At 35.2% G+C, this 21233-nt stretch overlaps 1 protein-coding gene and 2 long non-coding RNA genes across 6 annotated transcripts in view; all 3 read left to right on the top strand.

Annotated features, from left to right (window-relative positions):
- The window catches only part of mgat4c (mgat4 family member C), a 219345-nt gene extending 204515 nt beyond the window's left edge, over window positions 1–14830 (top strand). For both annotated transcript variants that reach the window (XM_087293088.1, XM_087293089.1), the window contains exons 3-5: window positions 3988–4139; window positions 4926–5073; window positions 7038–14830. In XM_087293088.1, the coding sequence (XP_087149214.1) occupies window positions 4011–4139; window positions 4926–5073; window positions 7038–8194 (1434 nt within the window). In that variant the 5' untranslated portion in view covers window positions 3988–4010 and the 3' untranslated portion in view covers window positions 8195–14830. The remainder of the gene's footprint in view (window positions 1–3987; window positions 4140–4925; window positions 5074–7037) is intronic.
- LOC148679549 (uncharacterized) overlaps window positions 1–21233 on the top strand; it is a 225324-nt gene that overhangs the window by 97144 nt on the left and 106947 nt on the right. The gene's annotated exons all lie outside the window — the stretch shown is intronic.
- The window catches only part of LOC147832795 (uncharacterized), a 34789-nt gene continuing 32293 nt past the window's right edge, over window positions 18738–21233 (top strand). For all 3 annotated transcript variants that reach the window (XR_015514899.1, XR_015514898.1, XR_015514897.1), the window contains exon 1: window positions 18738–18962. This is a non-coding gene — a long non-coding RNA (uncharacterized LOC147832795). The remainder of the gene's footprint in view (window positions 18963–21233) is intronic.

The raw sequence follows: 21233 nt of genomic DNA, 5'->3' as shown, positions 1-21233 counted from the left end.
GCTAGGAAGGCTGTTTTAGAGTTTGAGAAAGATCTACCACCTTGATTTTGATATTCCGGGGAATAATCAATTGTCTAGAATTATTAAGCATAGTGGAAGTGAGGGGCTACTGTATAATACACCAGGAACTCCCTCAAAGTCTGCCTTTCAGGGCTTTGTAGGTAGTCAATAAAATTTTCAAATTTATAAAATATTTAATAGGGAGCCAATGCAATGATGAAAGCACTGGAGCAATATGATCATATTTCTTTGTTCTAGAAAGCACTCTAGCAGCTCCATCTTGAACTAGCTGAAGTTTGTTAATTAGGCCATCAATTGTCTAATCGAGAGGTCATGAAAGCATAAATAAGCTTGGAAATGTATAAGCATCAGACATTGTTAACCATATAAGCATCAGACATTGATAGCAAATGTCGAAGTTTGGCAACATTTTTAACATAAAAAAATGCAGTTTTACAGATGCTTGAAATCTGGCCTTCAAATGACAGGTTGATATCAAAAATCACCCCTAAATAAAAAAAAAACTCCACACAGAAATGCCAGCTGACCCACTGCGCCACCGTGAAGCCCAGTTTAGTACTTTATTACTACTAATATTGTCCTTTTTTGTTGTCATTATTACTATCATTTTATGTTTGTATCTGTTTTATTTATATCTATGTTATTTTGCTTCACTTACTGATATGTGTGACCTATATTAATTTCTAGTGTGTGTGTGTATGTATATATATATATATATATATATATATATATATATATATATATATATATATATATATATATATATATATATATATATATATATATATATATAATTTTCTTATTTATGTACTCCCAGTTACCTTTACATGCACACACACACACACACACACAAACAAACAGGCCTGCCAGTACCCGACTTCTGTCATTTTTTAAGATATTTTGATTTCTCATCAGTTCTTTGTTGTTGTTGTTGTTGTTTTATTCTGTTTTATCCATTTGTATGTGATCTTAATTTGTGTACCTCTTGCGTAATATTAAATTAAAACAAAATTGAATGTAATTTATGACATTGATGGCAAAGCTGAATTTTCCACAGCCATTACTCCATTCATCAGAAATATTCTAACTTGCAATTCTTATTTTTACAGCATCAGTGTTGAATACTGCTTAATGTTTAGGCTTTCTTGAATGATTATCAAATTCTGATACACTTTTTGTATCAGTAGCAAAACATATTCTCTCACTTTTATTTTAATGCTGTCTTACTGAATATCAGGATTAATTTCCCAAACTTTTTAATAAAACCTTGATGTGTTCACTACTTTATAGGTCGAAGCAAGCAGTACATGTTGATTATTGACTTGAAAATTCTCAGTTGAAACATGTTGGAGGTGAACAGAATCAATACACATTTGATCATGGAATCTGCTGTAAAGTTATTCCATTAGTGGTCTGAGGTACTTAGCAGGAGCCATCAAAAAGGCTGATACACGAAAGCTTCTTTCTATTCTTGGAATACTCTATGTAATTTGAGGTTAGAAATAAAAGTGCGCCTGGGGCCTATTACATGCACATAGTTGAACTGTTTTGTTTTTTTCCTTCAGTCACTCCAGCTATTCATCATCAGATGAAGATAGCTGAAGTTGAAATGCCATTTTGCAGTATAGCTCTTAAGAACCACACTTTGTACTTGACGCAGTGAAAGGGCGAAGCAAAAGGACTTGGGCACAGAGCACATACTTTGCTAATGCCTGGTGAGTAGGGTCGGAATATTAACCTCACAGCGGGTTTTTCAGCTCAAGTTTGTATTATACCTACATCGTTCTTGGGTTAATTACTAGGCTTAGAGGCACACAAAGCTGCCGCTTATTTTTAGTGTGACCTTAAAGTGAATGCCCTGTCTTGTATACTAAAAGAAATGCTACTCTGATTGCCCCACACACAGCCAGAAATTGATGACAGTTTCCCCTGAATAAAGATGTGATCATTTCTGTCTGGGCTTTTTAAACTGTTTTGTTGTGCTTTGGATTCACTTTATGTCTGTTTATTTATTTATCCATCCATCTATCAAAACAGCTTCATTTTGGGGTGATATTCTCATCAATCAATCAATCAATCCACATATCCATCCATCCATCCATCCATCCAAGCTTTTATATTGTACTTATTTAAAATTGGTTAAAAACAGTGAATCCACAGCTTTTGAGTCAATGCCTGTTTATCTATCCATCCATCCATCCATCCATCCACTTGTTTTGTTTTACTTTTGACTTGATTTTCTCATTAAAAACAAAGAAGAAACGTTCTCATTGTGCTTTGGATTCACTTTATGTTATTATCCATCCATATATTTATTCAACCATCCATCAAAACAGCTTCATTTTGGGGTGATATTCTCATCAGTCAGTCAGTCAATCAATCAGTCAATCAATCAATCAATCAATCAATCAATCAATCAATCAATCCATCCAAGCTTTTTAAACCATACTTTTGACTTAATTATCTGGTTAAAAACCAGTCAATCCACTGCTTTTGATTTGGATAATGTCGGTTTGTTCATCCATCCATCCATCCTAAACTGGATTTGATTTACATTTGACGTGATTTTCTTATTAAACATCAATCAATCAATAAATAATGAATCAATCCATCCATCCATCCACTGATACTTTTTAAACTAGTATTTATTTAATTTATTTTCTAGTTAAAATTATCCATTTATTCAGCCATTTTCAGCTGTTTTTGTTATGCTTTTGACTTAAAGTTTAATTTCAAATCGGTTGATCAATCTATCCACTCATTCAAGCTTATTTAACTGTACTTTTGACTTATTTTTTCTGATTAAAACAGTTAATAAACTTCTTTTGATTTGCTTAATGTTCTGTTTATCCATTTGTCCATCTGGCTATCCATCTAAACTGCTTTTGTTTAACGTTCAACTTGATTTTCTCATTAAAAATTAATCAATCAGTCTATCCAAGCTTTTTAAGCAACTTTTTTAGTTAAAAATATTCAATTTATCCATTTATAAAAATGTCTTTTTGTTCTGCTGTTGACTTGGAAAATGTAGTTCAAATTGGTTTATCCATACATCCATCCACCTATTCAGGCTTCTTGAATTGTACTTTTGACTTAATTTTCTTATTAAAAACAATCAATCCACTGCTTTTTATTTTCTTAATGTCTATCCATCCATCCATCCATCCATCCATTCATCCATCTGTCCCATTAAACTGCACTTTTGTTTTAATTTTGACTTGATTTTCTCATTAAAGTTCAATCAATCGATTTTGTTTTGCTTTTGACGTGAAGTTTTAGTTAAAATCATTTAATTTGTGTATTTCCATTATAATTTGGAATTCATCTATCCATTCATCCAGCCTTTTTAGAGCCTTTTAAGTTTCTATTCTGATTTTGACTTCAAGTTTTAGGTAAAATCAGTTGATCCATCATCCACCCAGCCTAGCTTTTAAAATTGTACTTTTGACTTAATTTCCCAGTTAAAATCAGTCAATCTGTCAATTAATCCAAACAATTTTGACACTTTTTGTTCTGCTTTTGACTTGAAGTTTTAGTTCAGATCAGTTGATCTATCCATCTACCCATCCTAGCTTTTTAAACTGTATTTTCAGCTTAATTTTCTGCTTATAAACAGTCAATTCCTGCATCTATCCATAAACTGTTTTTTCACTTGCCTTTCCGTTGTATAATGATAGTTACAGCATGCTTATTTCTTCCCTGTCTTCATCTTCAAATTGCAGCTCTGCATCAAATCAAATTGAGGAACTTGGCTAGTTTCTCATTTCAGCTGTAAAACTTTGACTTCATTTCACATACCGCAGTAATTTTCTGTCTCAGGTCGCATTTTTGTTTTTTTATTTTGAATGTCACAATTATATCGAGCTCAAAAAAGCATAGCGGGGTCCGTGCTCAGACCATCATCTGTCAAACTTAACACTAATGATACATCCTGATGCAGTATTTTTTTTTTCTGTTTTCTGCCAGATTACACCAGAATTGTTTCCATCATGAGACTGGTGTTAAAGTACCTGGATAAGATGAGGTGTTTCCGAAAACGGTCCACCATTCCTTTCCTGGTGGCTCTCATTACCTTCCTGCTCTTCATAAATCTCTACATCGAGGACGGCTACGTGCTGGTGAGTGTGTTTACCTGTTGCGATCCAGCAGGTAAATTACAAAGGTCAATTTATTTACAACATCACTGGAGCAGATAACAAGACAATAGTGGGCTTCACAACAACTTGACTACTGCTGTTTGTGTGTGAGTTAGCATTAATTATCTCTGTGCTGAAAAGTTATTTTGTTTATATGCTTTAATTACCAAATGTTGCGTGTAAGGCTGCCGGTGATGTGTTGCGCATGTATAATTATCGGAGCTCACGATGCAGCCTATTTAAAATTGCATGATGTAGAGGCAGTCCAAATGCAAGAGACTCATTTATTATTCATGAGGCCAACTTTATGATCAAAACTTTGTGATCATAACATGTCGCGTGTGTTTGTCTGTTGAATTATTCAAAAGTTGTACCCGTTTTGACTGAGTCACTTTTCTAAATAACCCCCATTTAATTGAAATACAAACACTATCACAGACAGAAAAAGTGTGAACAGTTCATGTGTGGTTAAAAAGACATTGAGGTATATTAACGATGCTATCATTTAATACTAGATAAGTTGTGTGAGTAATATTGTGTGTACAATTAATTATTCAAAGGCCATCATTTAGATTTAATGAGATTATACAAGAGTGTGCAGGAAAATTGGCAAATCTAAAAATAATGACCTGCAGCGCTTACACTTAAAGATGCAAGAGGAGTCTTAGCATCTCATGTACATATAATCCTGTATTAGAAAACTCTTTCTAGCTTTGAGGCTCAAAGCTTATGCTGCGATCTGTCTGTCTTGAATGTCATGTGTTTCAGGAGGAAGATAAACGTCAGCTGCGAGAAACCTCAATGCATCCGCTGAACTCAGAGCGATATGTTCACACCTTTAAAGACATCACCAATTTTTCTGGAACAATCAATGTGACTTATCGGTACCTCGCAGGAACACCTTTACCCAGAAAGAGTAAGACTGCATTTGCTTTTTTATTTTGATATTTGCCACATACACATGCTGTCAACGATTTCTAAACAAGCAGTAGAAAATACAGCTGCAAAAAACATGTTTTATGATCTAGCATTTAAATAGATCCCAGTGTTTTTCATCACTAATTATTTTTAGATATTTTGATAAGCACAGGTTAGAATAAGTTGTGGCTGAAAGCTGATTTTTTTTTTTTACAAATCCTATTTGAAACATTACGGTAGCCACTACATGTAATGTGCATGTGTTCACAAAAATAAAAATAAAATTTTTTAAATATAATCTGATGCAGACACCAAAATGGCATTTTTTACCTACACTCACCGGCCACTTTATTAGGTACACCTTACTAGAACCAGGTTGGACCCCCTTTTACCTTCAGAACTGCCTTAATCCTTCATGGCATAGATACAACAAGGTACTGGAAATATTCCTCTGAGATTGTGGTCCATATTGACATGATAGCGTCATGCAGTTGCTGCAGATTTGTCGGCTGCACATCCATGATGCAAATCTCCCATACCACCACATCTTAAAGGTGAAGATCTGGTGACTGTGGAGGCCATTTGAGTACAGTGAACTCATTGTCATGTTCAAGAAACCAGACTGAGATGATTCGCGCTTTATGATATGACGCATTATTCTGCTGGAAGTAGCCATCAGAAGATGGGAACACTGTGGTCATAAAGGGATGGATGTGGTCAGCAACAATACTCAGGTTGGCTGTGGTGTTGACACTAATGTACTAATGTGCCCAAAGTGTGCCAAGAAAATATCCCCCACACCAGTAGACCTCCCCACCAGCCTGAACCGTTGATACAAAGCAGGATGGATCCATGCTTACATGTTGTTGATGCCCAATTCTGATTCTACCATCCATATGTTGCAGCAGAAGTTGAGACTCATCCGACCACGTAACGTTTTTTCAAGTCTGGCCATTCTCCTTTGACCTCTGGCAGCAACAAGGCATTTGCATCCACAAAACTGCCTATCACTAGATATTTTCTTTTTTCTGACCATTTTCTGTATATCCTAGAGATGGTTGTGCGTAAAAATCCCAGTAGATCAGCAGTTTTTGAAATAACAATGCTATGTTCAAAGTCAAGTAAATCACCTTTCTTTCCCATTCTGATGCTCTGTTTGAACTGCAGCAGATCATCTTGACCTTGTCTACATGTCTAAATACATTGAGTTGCTGCCATGTTATTGGTTGATTAGAAATGTGCGTTAGCGAGCAGTTGGACAGGTGTACCTAATGAAGTGGCCGGTGAGTGTATATATACTATGTATAAATATTTTTTCATTTATTTTTTTGCATATCAAGTGCATTTAGTTAATTGTCTTTTCTGATACAAATCTGATACATTGACTTGACAGAAAATAAATAAATTTATCGCATTACCATTTTCTTGGTTCGTACAATGCATACAACGAGTAAGGTTTATGCATAAATTAAGAAATTACATATAACAAAATTAAGTAAATTACAAAATTAGGTTAAACAGTATTTCATAACCCATACATGTGTGTGTGTGTGTGTACACACACACACACACGCGCGCACACACACACACACACACGTATAGGTTACGAAATACTGTTTTACTTAATTTTGGTTCAAGTAAAGGCATCTTGTTGTTAGAATATTTATATATAATTTTCACTGGGAAAATATGTTTAAAGGGAAGTATAAATTAAGAATGTACAATTTAAAGCAAAAAAATAGATAAATCTTCCTCCGTATTTGTTTTATTTTCTGGTACATTAAACATTCGTAAATCAAAATACTGGCACCTGTGAAGCTCATGTGTATTTTCTGTAAGGGCTTGCTTTTCAAACAGATTTAAAGATTTTTCTGTGTTTGTACTGGATTGTATTCACCTTATAGACAATGTGTCAAATCAATAGCATTCGCTTGCTCAATGATTTCCTGTGCTCTTTTGCAGAGTATCTCACCATTGGATTGTCATCTGTGAAAAGAAAACGAGGAAATTACCTGTTGGAGACCATTAAGTCTATTTTCGACCAGTCAAGCTATGAGGAGCTCAAAGAGATCATTGTTGTTGTCCACCTGGCAGATTTCGACCTTGCGTGGTGTGAGAGCCTAGTTCAAGAAATCTCCAGAAAGTTCGGCCACCATATCATTGCGGGACGGCTGCTTGTAATCCATGCACCTGAGGAGTACTACCCATCCCTGGATGGTTTGAAGAGAAATTACAATGATCCTGAGGATAGAGTTCGCTTCAGGTCCAAACAAAACGTAGATTACGCCTTTCTGCTCAACTTCTGCACCAATCTATCAGACTTCTACATGATGCTGGAGGACGATGTGCGCTGCTCCCGAAACTTCCTCACCGCCCTAAAGAAAGTTGTGGCGTCCCGGGAGGGTTCATACTGGGTGATGCTGGAGTTCTCCAAACTGGGCTACATAGGAAAGCTGTACCACTCACGAGACCTTCCTAGACTTGCTCATTTTCTGCTCATGTTCTATCAGGAGATGCCTTGTGATTGGCTTCTTATCCATTTCAGAGGCCTCCTGGCCCAGAAGGATGCGATTCGCTTCAAGCCTTCGCTTTTCCAACACATGGGCTACTATTCCTCGTATAAGGGGGCAGAGAACAAACTCAAGGACGATGACTTCGAGGAAGACTCTCTCGATATCCCAGACAACCCACCTGCTAGTTTGTACACAAACATAAATGTATTTGAGAGCTATGATGCTGCCAAAGCATACAGTAGCGTGGACGAGTACTTTTGGGGCAAGGCACCGTCCACCGGGGACTTTTATGTTATAGTATTCAACAAGGCGACAAAAATCAGTAAAATCAAGATCATCACGGGAACCGATGATCGCCAGAATGATATTCTGCATCATGGAGCTTTGGAAGTTGGAGAGAAGTTAATAGGAACCAAAAAGGGAAGGCAGTGCTCCTCCTATATAACTTTAGGAGAGTTCAAAAATGGAAACATTGAGGTTCACGATGTGGACCACAAGATAGCGTTTGATATCGAGTGCGTTCGCATTGTGGTAACAGCCAATCAGAAGGAATGGCTTATCATTAGAAGTATAAGCCTCTGGACTACACAAGGTGCCAGTCAATGAAGACTTTTTGAAGCGTAGCTAAAGGCACAAGCATATGTTTATTTATCTATTTATTTATTCTGATTCCTAAATTATTTATTCGCTCTTACCTGAGAGATCTTTATTTATTCATCCGGTGCATCTTAAGGCAGTATAGGATCAAACTCAGACAGTTTTGGCATTCTGACATCAAATATTCACACAATAAAGACTTCATAAATATACACGTTAGTGATACACGATACATCAACAACCATATTGGAATTAATGTTATCAATACGGAGCAATGAATTATGGACTATTTCAAATCACACGCAATCATTCTACATCTTAGAAGAGTTTACGCTAGAGGAAAGGCAAGATGTTGGTACTTTAGGAATTTTTTATACCTAGATGTTTTCAAATGATTTTGGGAAAGGAAAGATCTTTGTCCTTGAATTTGTTATTTTTGTTCCATATCTTCTTAAGTTACGGTTTAAAGTAAAAACAGTAGTCCACTGTATTTTTGTTTGTTTTTGGTTTTAGTATTCAGGCTTCATTTTTTTATTTATTGACTTATCGGTATGTCAATATCAGCCAAAATGTCTGTATTAGTGTATAGCGTGGGTGTGTGTGTGTGTGTGTTAAGGTTGATTTATACTTCTGCATCAAGTGTACTTGTATGGTCCGTTGTAGCCTTTGCGCAGTCGCATACCCCTCACCATGGCAGACGCCGATGCTCACCTCACAAAAGTTTAAATGACGAGTAGCACAAGCTTTGTGATTGGTCGGCTTGGTAGTGGTGAGAGCTGTGTGAACCTGTTGGAGCGAGTGTTTACAAGTGTTGAGTCCCATGAAGAAGCTCAAGATGGAAACTTTTGTTTTGTGTTTACCTTATGATTAAAATTGTTGCATCCACCGGTTCCTGCTCCAGAATGAGAGAGGTTTAGGGCCTACTCACATTATGCTATCCGAACCGTGCCCAGGCCCGTTTCCCGCATCATTTGAAAAGTGTGAGTGTGCTGAATCGGGCTCAGGTACGGTTCACTTGGCCGGCCCTGGCCCGGTTGGAAGAGGTGGCCCTGAGCGCGGTTCACTTGGGCTTTGGCGCGGTATGTTTGTAGTGTGAGTGCAAAACGCGCCAAAGCTGAAACTGAAAGCGAGACGTGACTTTAAGGGACTGTTTCATATGGATTTATTAATCATTCTTACTGTTCAGTGAACGCAAACTGCCCTAGATTAAAGACGCAAATCTTTCACTGCACGACAGATGCGCACCTTCAGCAGACCTCCTCATTCCTGCAGCACGAGGGCTTTATAATTGTTTATGAGCGCTAAAAGTGGCGGATCTGTTCGGCGAAAAATCTGACTGCGTGTCACCACATATCAAACGACTGAAACAATATAACTAGAGAAATATCCACTGTGCTGAGCGAGAGCACTTCTCTACTGAACAGCGCCGCATCAATGACGTAAGCATGCTCAGGCTTGATGATAGTGTAAGTGCGGGCCAATGGGGGAGACAGGAGGGGGGACAAGCGTGCTTTGGCCTGGTTTGAGGCAACTGTACCTAGTGTGAGTATGGCCTTAGTTACTTGTACATTAAGGTAGCGTTCAGAAAAAAACAAAACACTAGGGAAGAAACTCGACACAAAGGAACATAAAAACCTCACTGCCAGCTAGCGTTTTGGAAGTGTTATTGCAGTGCAACACTAACAACATGCAGAAGTATAAATGCATGGCAAGGCATGCGCCGTGGGTCACACTGATCAGTCCACGCAGAAGTAGAAACCAGCTTATAGACATAGAGAATTACACATGGTGCAAGACTCATAAACCTTTTTAGTTAGTTTTTTTTTTTTTTGCCTCATTTCATCTATGCTAATAAAATTATTTTTCAATGATCTTTTTTCACTTGAATTATACTGTAGATCTATTATTTTGTTAACTGTCAGTGTTCATTCGTCATGTTGCGTTTGTGTTATTTATTGTTTTTTTATCCTCACATATTTTGATTAACCTTCATAAATTGGGTATCATTTGATGTTTTTGAAAACCATTCCAAACAAATTGGACAATGTATTTCAGTAGTCGAGTTTTATATTGTGAAATTTACTTGTGATCTTGACAATACATGCTGGAAAGTTGTGGTAGTCAAGGTTACATATCAGGCTCGTAGCCAGCCTGGTGAAAGGGGTGGTTATTTTTTTCTCAAAAAGTGGACCTTATGCAGTTATTCACCTCATTTTCTATTTAGTTATGAGATTTAAATACAGCATTTTAGTGACATTTTATGCACTATTTTTAGCTTAATTTGCTTGTCGAATGGTAATCATATCCACACTTTCTGATGTTCCAAATATTTCCTAAAGATTTATAATAGATTATTTTTAAAATGCAAATTAATTACACCATACATCATTAGAAAAAATATAGGACTCTGTTAAAGTTTTAAATTAAAAAATGTTGCCTATTGTCATTTATTAGGCAAATAACAAACTGGCCAGCACATTCAATTTTCCTCAGTCATAATTTGTCCATTTCAATAAAAAGTCATTCAAAGATTTAGAATAAAAGTTACTAAAATATTTTCTCTACTTAAAAACAAAACAGTGGTGAAAGATGACTTCATTTATGTCCGATAGCATGTTTTCTTGCACAGCTGGATGTTGGTCTCATGAAAAATATTTGTTTGCATTGGCCAAAACTAGTTAGCTGAAGTCAAGCCGAAGCTACACCCAAGAGAGGATCCCACTTGGTCCTAAAGCCTTTTTCTATTGGCTGTTTTTACTATTTATGATGGCATAGCCATCAATATAGAACAAATTAGCTTATTTTGGGACAAATTCTGGACCTTTGTCAATAAGGGGAGGATCTTCCGAACCACCCAACCCCCTTTGGTTACAAGCCTGCATATTTAGTGACTGCTTTGTGATAGAAGCAATACTAAAACTGATTTTTTTTGTGACAGGAGAATACATATAATTAGGGTAGCTATGGAATTTTAGATAAAGCATCAGACTGCATCGGAATGTGAATGAGTTTGTATATGTGTTTCCCAGGGATAGGTTGCAGCTGAAAGGGGCATCCACTGCGTAAAAAATATGCTGGATAAGTTGGCGGTTCATTCTGCTGTGGATACCCCTGATGAATAAAGGGACTAAGCCAAAGCAAAATGAATGAATGAATGAATGAATGAATGAATGAATGAATTGTCAAATTTTGGGTGAACTAACCATTTAAAGTAAGATGTTTCTTAAAACCTAATTCTTAATTTTGCTTCAAATAAATGTTTTCTTTTTTTTCTAACTGAAAAACAATACAAAAATACAGTGCACGGAAGTGATTTTTCACATTGTATCTTTTTCCCGTTTTTGTTTTTACTCACAGAAACACCCTGCTTTAGTGCAAAAAGTTGCTCGAAGCAGAAATGCGAGCCCTTCATTTCAGTTCTTTTCCTCTGCACTTTTAAAATATTTGCTTATCCTGGTCTCCTTTCCGCCAACACAGGGTCAATATTGCCTTGAATATACATTGTATTGTGGCAGGAATCAGCTGAGCAACATTTCATACTTTCTCCCCACTGAATGATAACAGAAATGTTATTCAATCAACCTTGGGCCAAAAGGGTGAAGTTTTATGTTGTTTGTGCATTTCCTCTGAGGCGCAGACTGGAACAGTGTGGCTATTCGGCCATCTTGTGAAGTGTTGTGATTGGACAGTACAGTGACAAATGAGGTAAACCTCCTTCCCCTTTTCACTATTTCCCTCCTATCTTTTGCTCAGAGCAATTTTACCAGGGTAAATTGGATTTCGTTTGGCTCATTCCCTCCATAAAATTACACCAGCAACAACCACCCCTAGTGCAGACCCTGACTGATATTGCTGGACGCTCCATCTAAATGCCGTCTTTTGTCATTGTGTGAGAGTACGCATCTGTCACTCACTATGATAATTAGTTTACTCTTTGTTTACCCAAATGACTCTGTCACAAGATGTTTTGAGAGGCTTGGTTAATTACTCTTATTAGACTGAACGTGTCACACGAACAATGCAATAATATGACAACTGTTTACACGACTCTGTGATCTTGCAGAATGTTTATCTCCTGTTTTTCTTTATTTTAAGACAGGCTATAAGACAAAAGGCTTTTTGTAATTGTACAGTAGTTCAGACAAAGCTAGTATCATTAAAACAAATACTCTGTATTTTGCATGATTTATCATCTTGCCTACAACCAAGATATAATATTGACATTATTAAAAAGTGTTTTGCAAACTGGTCAGAAGTTCAGAAAGGTGACAATTTTAAAGATATTTTTGGAAAAAAAAAAGCTTCTTCTACTTCTTCTTGGCTGCACAATGGGATATATGCAGAGCTGTTTTTCAGCCAATGTTAAGCTTCTGGTCAAAGCTTAATGTGACTATTTTCATTTTCATTAGGTTACATTTACAGTATCAATGTTGTAATGTACAGTAATTACAATACATTCACCTAGTTGTTCAAGCGTAAAACAAGATAAAAGTCTGTGTAACTGTTAACGCCATCAGGATTAGCAGGTGAGCGTAAAAACTTCATTGAAAATACTGGGGTAAATTAAACTGTCACATTTTAAAGGCATGGTGCAGGAAATGGAATTTAACTCTTACAGTATGTGCTGTTTGGAATGTTTTAATCCACTTTGGGATGACATTGAGTCTTAATTTGGCCACAACTGTCCCTGTGTTTCAGCAAATGGTATGATTTTTGGTGACAAATCTTATTTTGACGTATATTTTAGGGAAATTCTTTGCCTTTCATTATGTTCATGGCTGGTTTTGCTTTTGACTTCCATTATTCCCACATTTTTTGATTGCAAATCCATGACACCAAATAATCATGCATTCTTGATTGTTTCTGGTTGTCCCTGTTGGGAACAGATACATTTACACATTTTTTACTGTTGATCATTAGTTGCTGTGTAAAAAAAATCTAGTTTCTGGATATGGTTATATGAAGTGTAGAAACTTTTTTAGTTTTTTGTTTTTGCACAGGCCTGTCTAAAGGTTTAATGCTGCCAACTGATGATCAACAGTAAAAATGAAAAGTTTTACCTCTTCCCAACAGGGAAAAACACCAACAATCAAGAATGCATGATTATTTGGTGTCATGGCTTCACAATCAAAACATGACATTATAATGGAAGTCAATGCGGCAAAAACAGGCATGAACATAACAAAAGGAAAGTCAGTTTGAACAGCACACAAGGGTTGATGCAGGGCTGCTTGTACGGTCTGAGACCCACTTTATATTGTATATCTATCAGGCAGTGAAGATTGCTGATTTTTAAAGAATCAGACCTTAAACGTGGCAAGTATATAATGGAAAGACTGGCTGGCTGGTTGGCTGAAATAAAAAAGTCTGTGTGCATATACCCCATTTGGTTAATAATACAATGGAAACAACAATACTTTGAATCATATAATTTTTTTTAAATGCTTTCAATTTGAATTCATTAATGTGATTCGGTGGTGAATTTTCAGCAGTGATTTGATTTTTCTGATTTTCATCTGTGGAATCAGTGATATATTAGAAGTACCAATAATAAAGTTTAACACATAATAAATTTAACATATTCACACTGAAAAGATTTTATTGAACGCTCAAAAAAAAACTTTGCTGCTTGTTCATACTACTTACTTAAAATGAGCTGAATCAACAAAATTCTTGAGTTTTTTGGGGACGACTTAATCATTGATTAAATTTATGTTCAATCCAAAACAATTAAGTTAACGTAATTAATTTGGTTTGAGACAACATGAAGAAAGGATTTTTTTTTTACGGTGAATATACACAACATTGCTGTTTTTATATTATTTTTATGAAATAAACGCTATCAGAAAAACATGACCAAATCTTAATCTTTCCAAACTTTTGACCTGTGTGTTTCAGCTTACCTTTGCCATGGTTATCAAGAAGCCATTACATTCACTATTTCTCAGGCTAGAAAATCTTCTATTGTGTTTACGTTTACATTTATTTGCAATACATTTATTTATATTGTCAGAATGCAGTTTATTATTTAATTTTATTTATTTATTTATTAGTTCATTGGAATACCTCTTTCCCAATTGTATTTGTGGATGGTCTTTTTTGGATGCAGACTTCTATGGCTATTTAATGTCACAGTATGTTTTCGATAGTTTTGTAATGCTTTCTTGTGAGAGAAGCACAGGTTCTTTTTTAAGTCAGCCAGCTGAATTTGAGGGCTGGGCGTGTAATAAACTGTTACAAATGAAAACATCGGAAGGTTTTGTCTTCCTAATAAAACAAATGAATAACTAATTGTTCATGCATGAGCTAAGAAAGAATGCCGCAGCGTGTTAGTCGGTTTTAGGCTTTCTGACTTGTTTTCAAGTGTCTACTTTAAACTTGACTGGCATTGTACTGTACTTGATTTGTAATTTACTTGTACTAATACTACATTACAACAACAATGGACATCTCACGTATCGTGCTGCATAGGTGAAGAGAATGTGTTATGCTGTAGAATTCTGTTGTATTTCTCCCACACTGTTTGTCACATGGTACTGTAACTATATTGTAAAATGGCATATATTTTTTTACATTTATCATTAGAACTGTTTGCCTTGTATATTGTATCTAAATACACATTGACTCAAGTACTGAGTTGACAAATATGATGATTGCCATTTCATTATTGGAAATCTGGAGATTATTTGAAAAACACTAAATGGGCAAAATACATTTGGGTAATATATATATATATATATATATATATATATATATATATATATATATATATATATATATATAAATACATATATACAGTTGATGATAGAATTATTAGCCCCCCTAAGAATTTGTTCTCTCTTTTAAATATTTCCCATATGATGTTTAACAGAGCAAAGAATTTTTCACAGTATGTCTGATAATATTTTTTCCTCTAGAGAAAGTCTTATTTGTTTTATTTCGGCAAGAAAAAATGCAGTTTTTAATTTTTTAACACCATTTTAAGAACAAAATTATTAACCCATGTAAGCTTTTTTTATTTTTGATAGTCTACAGAACAAAGCATCATTATACAATAACTTGCCTGATTACCATAACCTGCCTAGTTAACATAAATAACCTAGGTAAGCCTTTAAATGTCACTTTATAGAAGTGAAAATGATTCTTCTTTGATGCCAAAAATCATTCGTTTATTAAGTGAAGATCATGTTCAATTATGATATTTTGTACATTTTGACTGAATATGAATATTTGACTAGTAATATCTATTGATAAGATCTTTACAGAAATTAACAGATGGTTTTTTCAATATTTAGATTTACTTTACCCTTCTGATTGCAAATTTTTAAATTGTTGCATCTCTGCCAAATATCGTCTTATCCTACAAGCCATACATCAATGAAAAGCTTATTTTGATCAACTTTTAGTTACTGTATACAGTACGTCTCAATTTGCAAAAATGTACACTTATGACAATTTTTCTGGTCCAAAGTCACATTTTGAAGAACAAAAGGTCATATATATATATATATATATATATATATATATATATAGTTTTAAATCTGATGTTTGAGGAAAATATAAGGGGTCATTAATATTTTCAATTCTTTCAGTATTTTTTTTGTTGTTTACTTTTACTGAACTGTAACATAAAAATGTTCTATTGTGAAACATAGCAAAAATTAAGAAAAACAAGCGTTAATAACATAAAAAATAGCATGAGAGGGATTCATCTTCATTGTTGGACACTTTTTTCATATAGTGATTTATCTTATATAAAATAATGAATAATATTTTTATATTTTTTCCATGTTTTGTCAAACTTGTCGGACATTTTTAATATATAGAAGTGTCTTGAACAAAACTTCAGAAAAACCTAAAAAAAAAAAAAAATTTAACAGGCTTTTGTCACATGAACTTAAATGGGGTTTTCAGTGAAATTGAGTTTTAAAATGAGCACATACACCTACCGACCACTTTATTATGTACACATTACTAGTACCACATCCCAAAGGAGCTCAATTGGATTGAGATCTGGTGACTGTGGAGGCCATCTGAGTACAGTGAACTCATCGTCGTGTTCAAGAAACCAGTCTGAGATGATTTGTGCTTTATGACATGGTGCATTGTCCTGCTGGAAGTAGCCATCAGAAGATGGCAAATTGATGCCAAATTCTGACACTTGGGCCCAAAGTGTGCTAAGAAAATATCCCCCACATTATCACACCACCACCAGCATGAACCGTTATGCAGGATGGATCCATGCTTTTATGTTGTTGATGCCAAATTCTGACCTTACCATCTGAATTTCGCAGCAGAAAGAGACTCATCAGACCAGGCAACGTTTTTCCAATTTTGGTGAGCTTGTGCGAATTGTAGCCTCAGTCCTCACTCCTTAGCTGACAGGAGTGACACCCGGTATGGTCTTCTGCTGCTGTAGCCCATCCACCGCAAGGTTCGATGTGTTGTGCCTTCAGAGATGCTTTTCTGCATACCAGGGTTGTAACGAGTGGTTATTTGAGTTACTGTTGCTTTTCTTTCAGCTCGAACCATCAGCTTGAACCAGTCTGGCCATTCTCATCTGACCTCTGGCATCAACAAGGCCAGTTCTGTTTGAGAACTGAACAGAAATGCTCACAGGATATTTTCTCTTTTTCAGACCATTCTCTGTAAAACCCTAGAGATGGTTGTGCGTGAAAATCCCAGTAGATCAGTAGTTTCTGAAATACTCAGACCAGCCCCTCTGGCACCAACAACCATGCCACATTTAAAGTCACTTAAATCCCCTTTCTTCCCCATTCTGCTCGGTTTGAACTACAGCAGATCGTCTCGACCATGTCTACATGCCTAAATGCATTGAGTTGCTGCCATGTGATTGGCTGATTAGAAATTTGCGTTACGAGCAGTTGGACAGGTGTACCTAATAAAGTGGCCGGTAAGTGTAGCGTCACACCAAAGAACATGGCTTTCAGTAACAAAATGTATGAAGTTTCTATGTTTTAGAAATATTTAGATGAACAAAGAAGATTGTTGTTTATTTGGCCTCGTGAAAAATCTGCCCTGCAGTTATTTATTAAATATTTTATTTTTAATGTATTAAACTGTGATTTATTTTGACAGTCACAGACTCACACCATATAGGACATTTGTGAGATTTTGCTAAAAAAATGTAAAAAGATTACAGCCGTTTTTAAAACAAGAGGTCAATAGAAGACAAGTTAAAATTTAACCATTTACATTTTAAATTATGACAATACTAATTATATAAATTTTTGTCACATGTGAAAATGCAACGCAGAGCCAACAACCCACTTGCATGCCAGCACACAAATCTCTCCTACAGTAAACAGACTAGACAAACAGTATTTGTCTGTATGCTTTCTGCCTTGGGTGTTATACAGGTCCAAAGTAAGCCACACTGTTGTGGAAATAAACATGATTGTGTGATAAACTATTTCAAGTCATTTTAGAGTCTTGAAGTGATCACAGATGTTGCTGGATTCTATCAAAAGCATGGCCCGAAGCACTGACTGCCTTATGCATTATTTATTTGTTTATTCATACGCGTTGTGTCGTGTTAATACATTCATAATGAATTTACAGTGCTTGGGCTATTTGAGTAGATTTTCTCCTTCTAGTCCACAGTAGTGATTTCAGTTTACTGTATTTTGTAGAAACACACGGTGTGTTGTATTATCTTAAAATGATTCAAACTGTTGTGAGTTACAAAAATAAAAGGGCAAACATAATCAAATATAAATCACACACACACACACTGTTATTGTAAATTCAATATTTCCTTGAGGCGGTGCAATTGCTGTGTTTGAGATATGTCTTGAAATGATGTTGTATCTTGATTATGAGTGTCAGAGGTTTTGCAACAAAACCGTGAAAAATATTAAATAGACTGTGATTGTGCCATTCTTAACCTGTGGGTTCTGAGACAGAAAAAAAAACTATGCTAAATCTAGATAATTAAATGCAACATACCATGTATGGACGGTTAACCCATAGATAACAAAATAATTCCACATATTATAAGAAACATTTCATAACTTTTTATTTACATTAAAATTCATTAATTCATTTTCTTTTCGGCTTAGTCTATTTATTAATCAGGGGTCGCCACAGCGGAATGAACCGCCAACTTATCCAGCATGTTTCACACAGCGGATGCCCTCCCAGCTGCAATCCCCCCCCATTACTTTATCTGATATAAAAAAAAATTTTAAACAAATTTTGTTTACCCCAAAATGAAAATTTAATCATTGTTTACTCGACAACATATCTTCCTTTTTCCAAAGCTTTATGAGCTCCTTAATTCTTAACACAAAAGATGATATTTTGAAGAATGCTGAAAACCTGTAACCATTTATGTCCATAGTAATAAAAAAAACAAGAAGTCAATGATTACAAATTGGCAACATCTTTTGAAATACCTTCTTTTTTGTGCTTACCAGAAGGAAAAAAAAAACTCATAACAGTTTGAAACAAGTAAAGGGTTAATAATTGACAGAATTTTAATTTTGGGGCGAACTATCCCTTTAAATCCAACCTAAAGACTTCCAGGGTTGTGTCAGCTAAAGCGCGCCATCTGTCTTTGTGGATGAATGAACGACATCGGCGACAGACCAGACTTGCAAAAGTTTGTGGGAAATAAACATGAATACTTCTCTCTAAAGAAATGCGAAATCAACTTGAAAATAGCACAGTGTTTCTCTAAATCTGCACAGTTATGGATTACAAACTCTAATGGAAAAAGCCAGATTCACCTGCTCTTGTGGTTGACAGCTGTATGGTATGTATGTTTTGCTTTATTTAATGTGCAAGTGTTTCAGTTCATATTGAAAACATTTTCAACATGTTCATTTTCAAAACACTTTAAAATTTTTTCACTTTGTTTGTTTAATGTTAGTTAAACCAGTGAAATGTAACTTGGCAAGTTTTTGCCAAAAAAACAAAAACAAACTGAATGTTTGTTTTTTTTTACTTGTTTGTCGCATAAGTATTTTCATTCATAGAAAATACCTTGTTAACTCATAAGAAGCCAGATCAGTCTCAAAAAGAATACATTTGCATTCATTCATTCATTCATTCATTCATTCATTCATTCATTCATTCATTTTCTTTTCGGTTTAGGGGAAAGTGGGGCACAAAGTAACACTTTTTGGTTTTGGCCAAATAATGAACAAAGTAATGGGGTTAGACCAGGGGTGTACAAACTCGCTCCTACCGGTGTCCTGCAGATTTTAGGTTCAACTTACTTTAACACACCTCCAAGGATGTTTCTAGAAAGCCTAGTAAGAGCTTGATTAGATAGCCCAGGTGTGTCTGATTGGGGTTGGAACTAAACTTTGCTGAAACTGCCCTCCACAACTGAGTTTGGACACCCCTGGGTTAGACAAACCATATTTATTTTTTTTAACAGCATACAAGCCTCACCTACAAATGAGCACAGGTTGTATGATCGCCAGACCTATGGTTTCTGTGCAGTATTGACAAAAGTGCCAGGAGAAAAAATTGTACTATTTACCCCACCTTCAGGGGAAGTTGTAACAGACAGAGGGTTAGTTGTAACATGCTTAAAAAGGCAGATTTGACACAATTAATTTAAATCCAGTTTGCTTCAAATAGGAGCTATATTTCCTCAGTACTTACCTCAATTTGTATTATACTACATAGCACAGCATGTTTATTTATTTATTGGATAAATACATTTACATTTATTTGCATTATTATCCTATAATAAATTATTTGCATTATTAGCAATAATATATATATTTTTTATTAAAATTATATTTTCTATTAAAATCATGTTTTTATATAAAAAGTTCCCAACATTACACTCAAAATTCAAAAAATAATTTGTTTGTTTAATAGGTGTCCAACATTGTGTGGCTAATTTGTAAAACCCTGTTACAACTAACCCCGCTGTGTTGTGTTTTCCTCAAAACTGGCTGGTCGTCACTATGTCTCTTTACATCTTTCAAAATGGCCTAGAAGACGGTAATCACAGCAACATAAGATTTTAATTACTTTCACAGATTATAATTTTTTTTAAATAAAAAACTATCGACTATAATAATAAAATGTTTTTAGGATGCAAAAATGGTTTCTCATGGGTTTCTCATCCAAATTTTGCCGAACCTTTTCAATAATTAGCACTGTGGTGAAAACCTCGGAAGCATACCATGGTTAACTCTGAGTAAATACCTTAAGACTCTGTGTTACACTTTCCCTCACATTACTTTGTGCCCTGCGCTCCCCTAGTCCCTTTTATTAATCAGGGGTCTTATCCAGCATATGTTTTTACACATGCTCTTTAAGCTGCAAGCCAGCACTGGGAAACCATTTGCATTTATAAAATTCATAAATCCACAACTCCGATTCATAAATTCAAAACAATTCATCAATTCAAAAGTATAAAGCAAAACTATTTCCAAAATGCTCAAAGATAAGCATCTTACCTAAATACATCTAACATGTTTACACAATTATGTATATATAAAGTTCTTGGATTACTTTACTCATGCATTTGTGAATTATGTTAGATGTGTTTATAAACCACTGAATGTGCATTTGAAAATGGTCACACGAGCATGGAGTCCTTTGAATTTGTGCGCTGTATTTTAGTGACCTTCTTGGCAGGAAATGATTCATACACATCTTTTTTTGAGGGTATTAGCATGGCTAAACGCTAAAAAATAAACATACACATTCATGTTATGTTGCAAACTTACACTGGTTTCTTTTTTCTTTTATTTTTTTATGTAATTTTGTTTAATCTTTTTATTGCATTTGAAATTAGTTCCACAAAAACAGTATGATTAAAATATAAAAACTATGATTAAAAGATAACAACTTGTCAAAGAATTAACTATTACTGTCATAAAATAATTACTCAGCCAATTACACACTTTTTTCCCTTCCTTTCCTCCATCTCTCCTTTCTTTCTATTCCCGCTCATTTGCAATACTGTGTGAGGAAGCATAGGCTTGGTAAAATGCCAATCACTCCAATAGAAGCTACTCTGAATCACTGTGCCAGCAATGCAGGTCCTCAATAATTA

This window comes from Danio rerio, chromosome 18 (genome assembly GCF_052040795.2).
Source record: "Danio rerio strain M-AB ecotype USA chromosome 18, GRCz13ab, whole genome shotgun sequence".
Classification (NCBI taxonomy): domain Eukaryota; kingdom Metazoa; phylum Chordata; class Actinopteri; order Cypriniformes; family Danionidae; genus Danio; species Danio rerio.
Note: the sequence above shows the minus strand (reverse complement) of the source record. Positions and strands in the feature narration are given on the sequence as shown.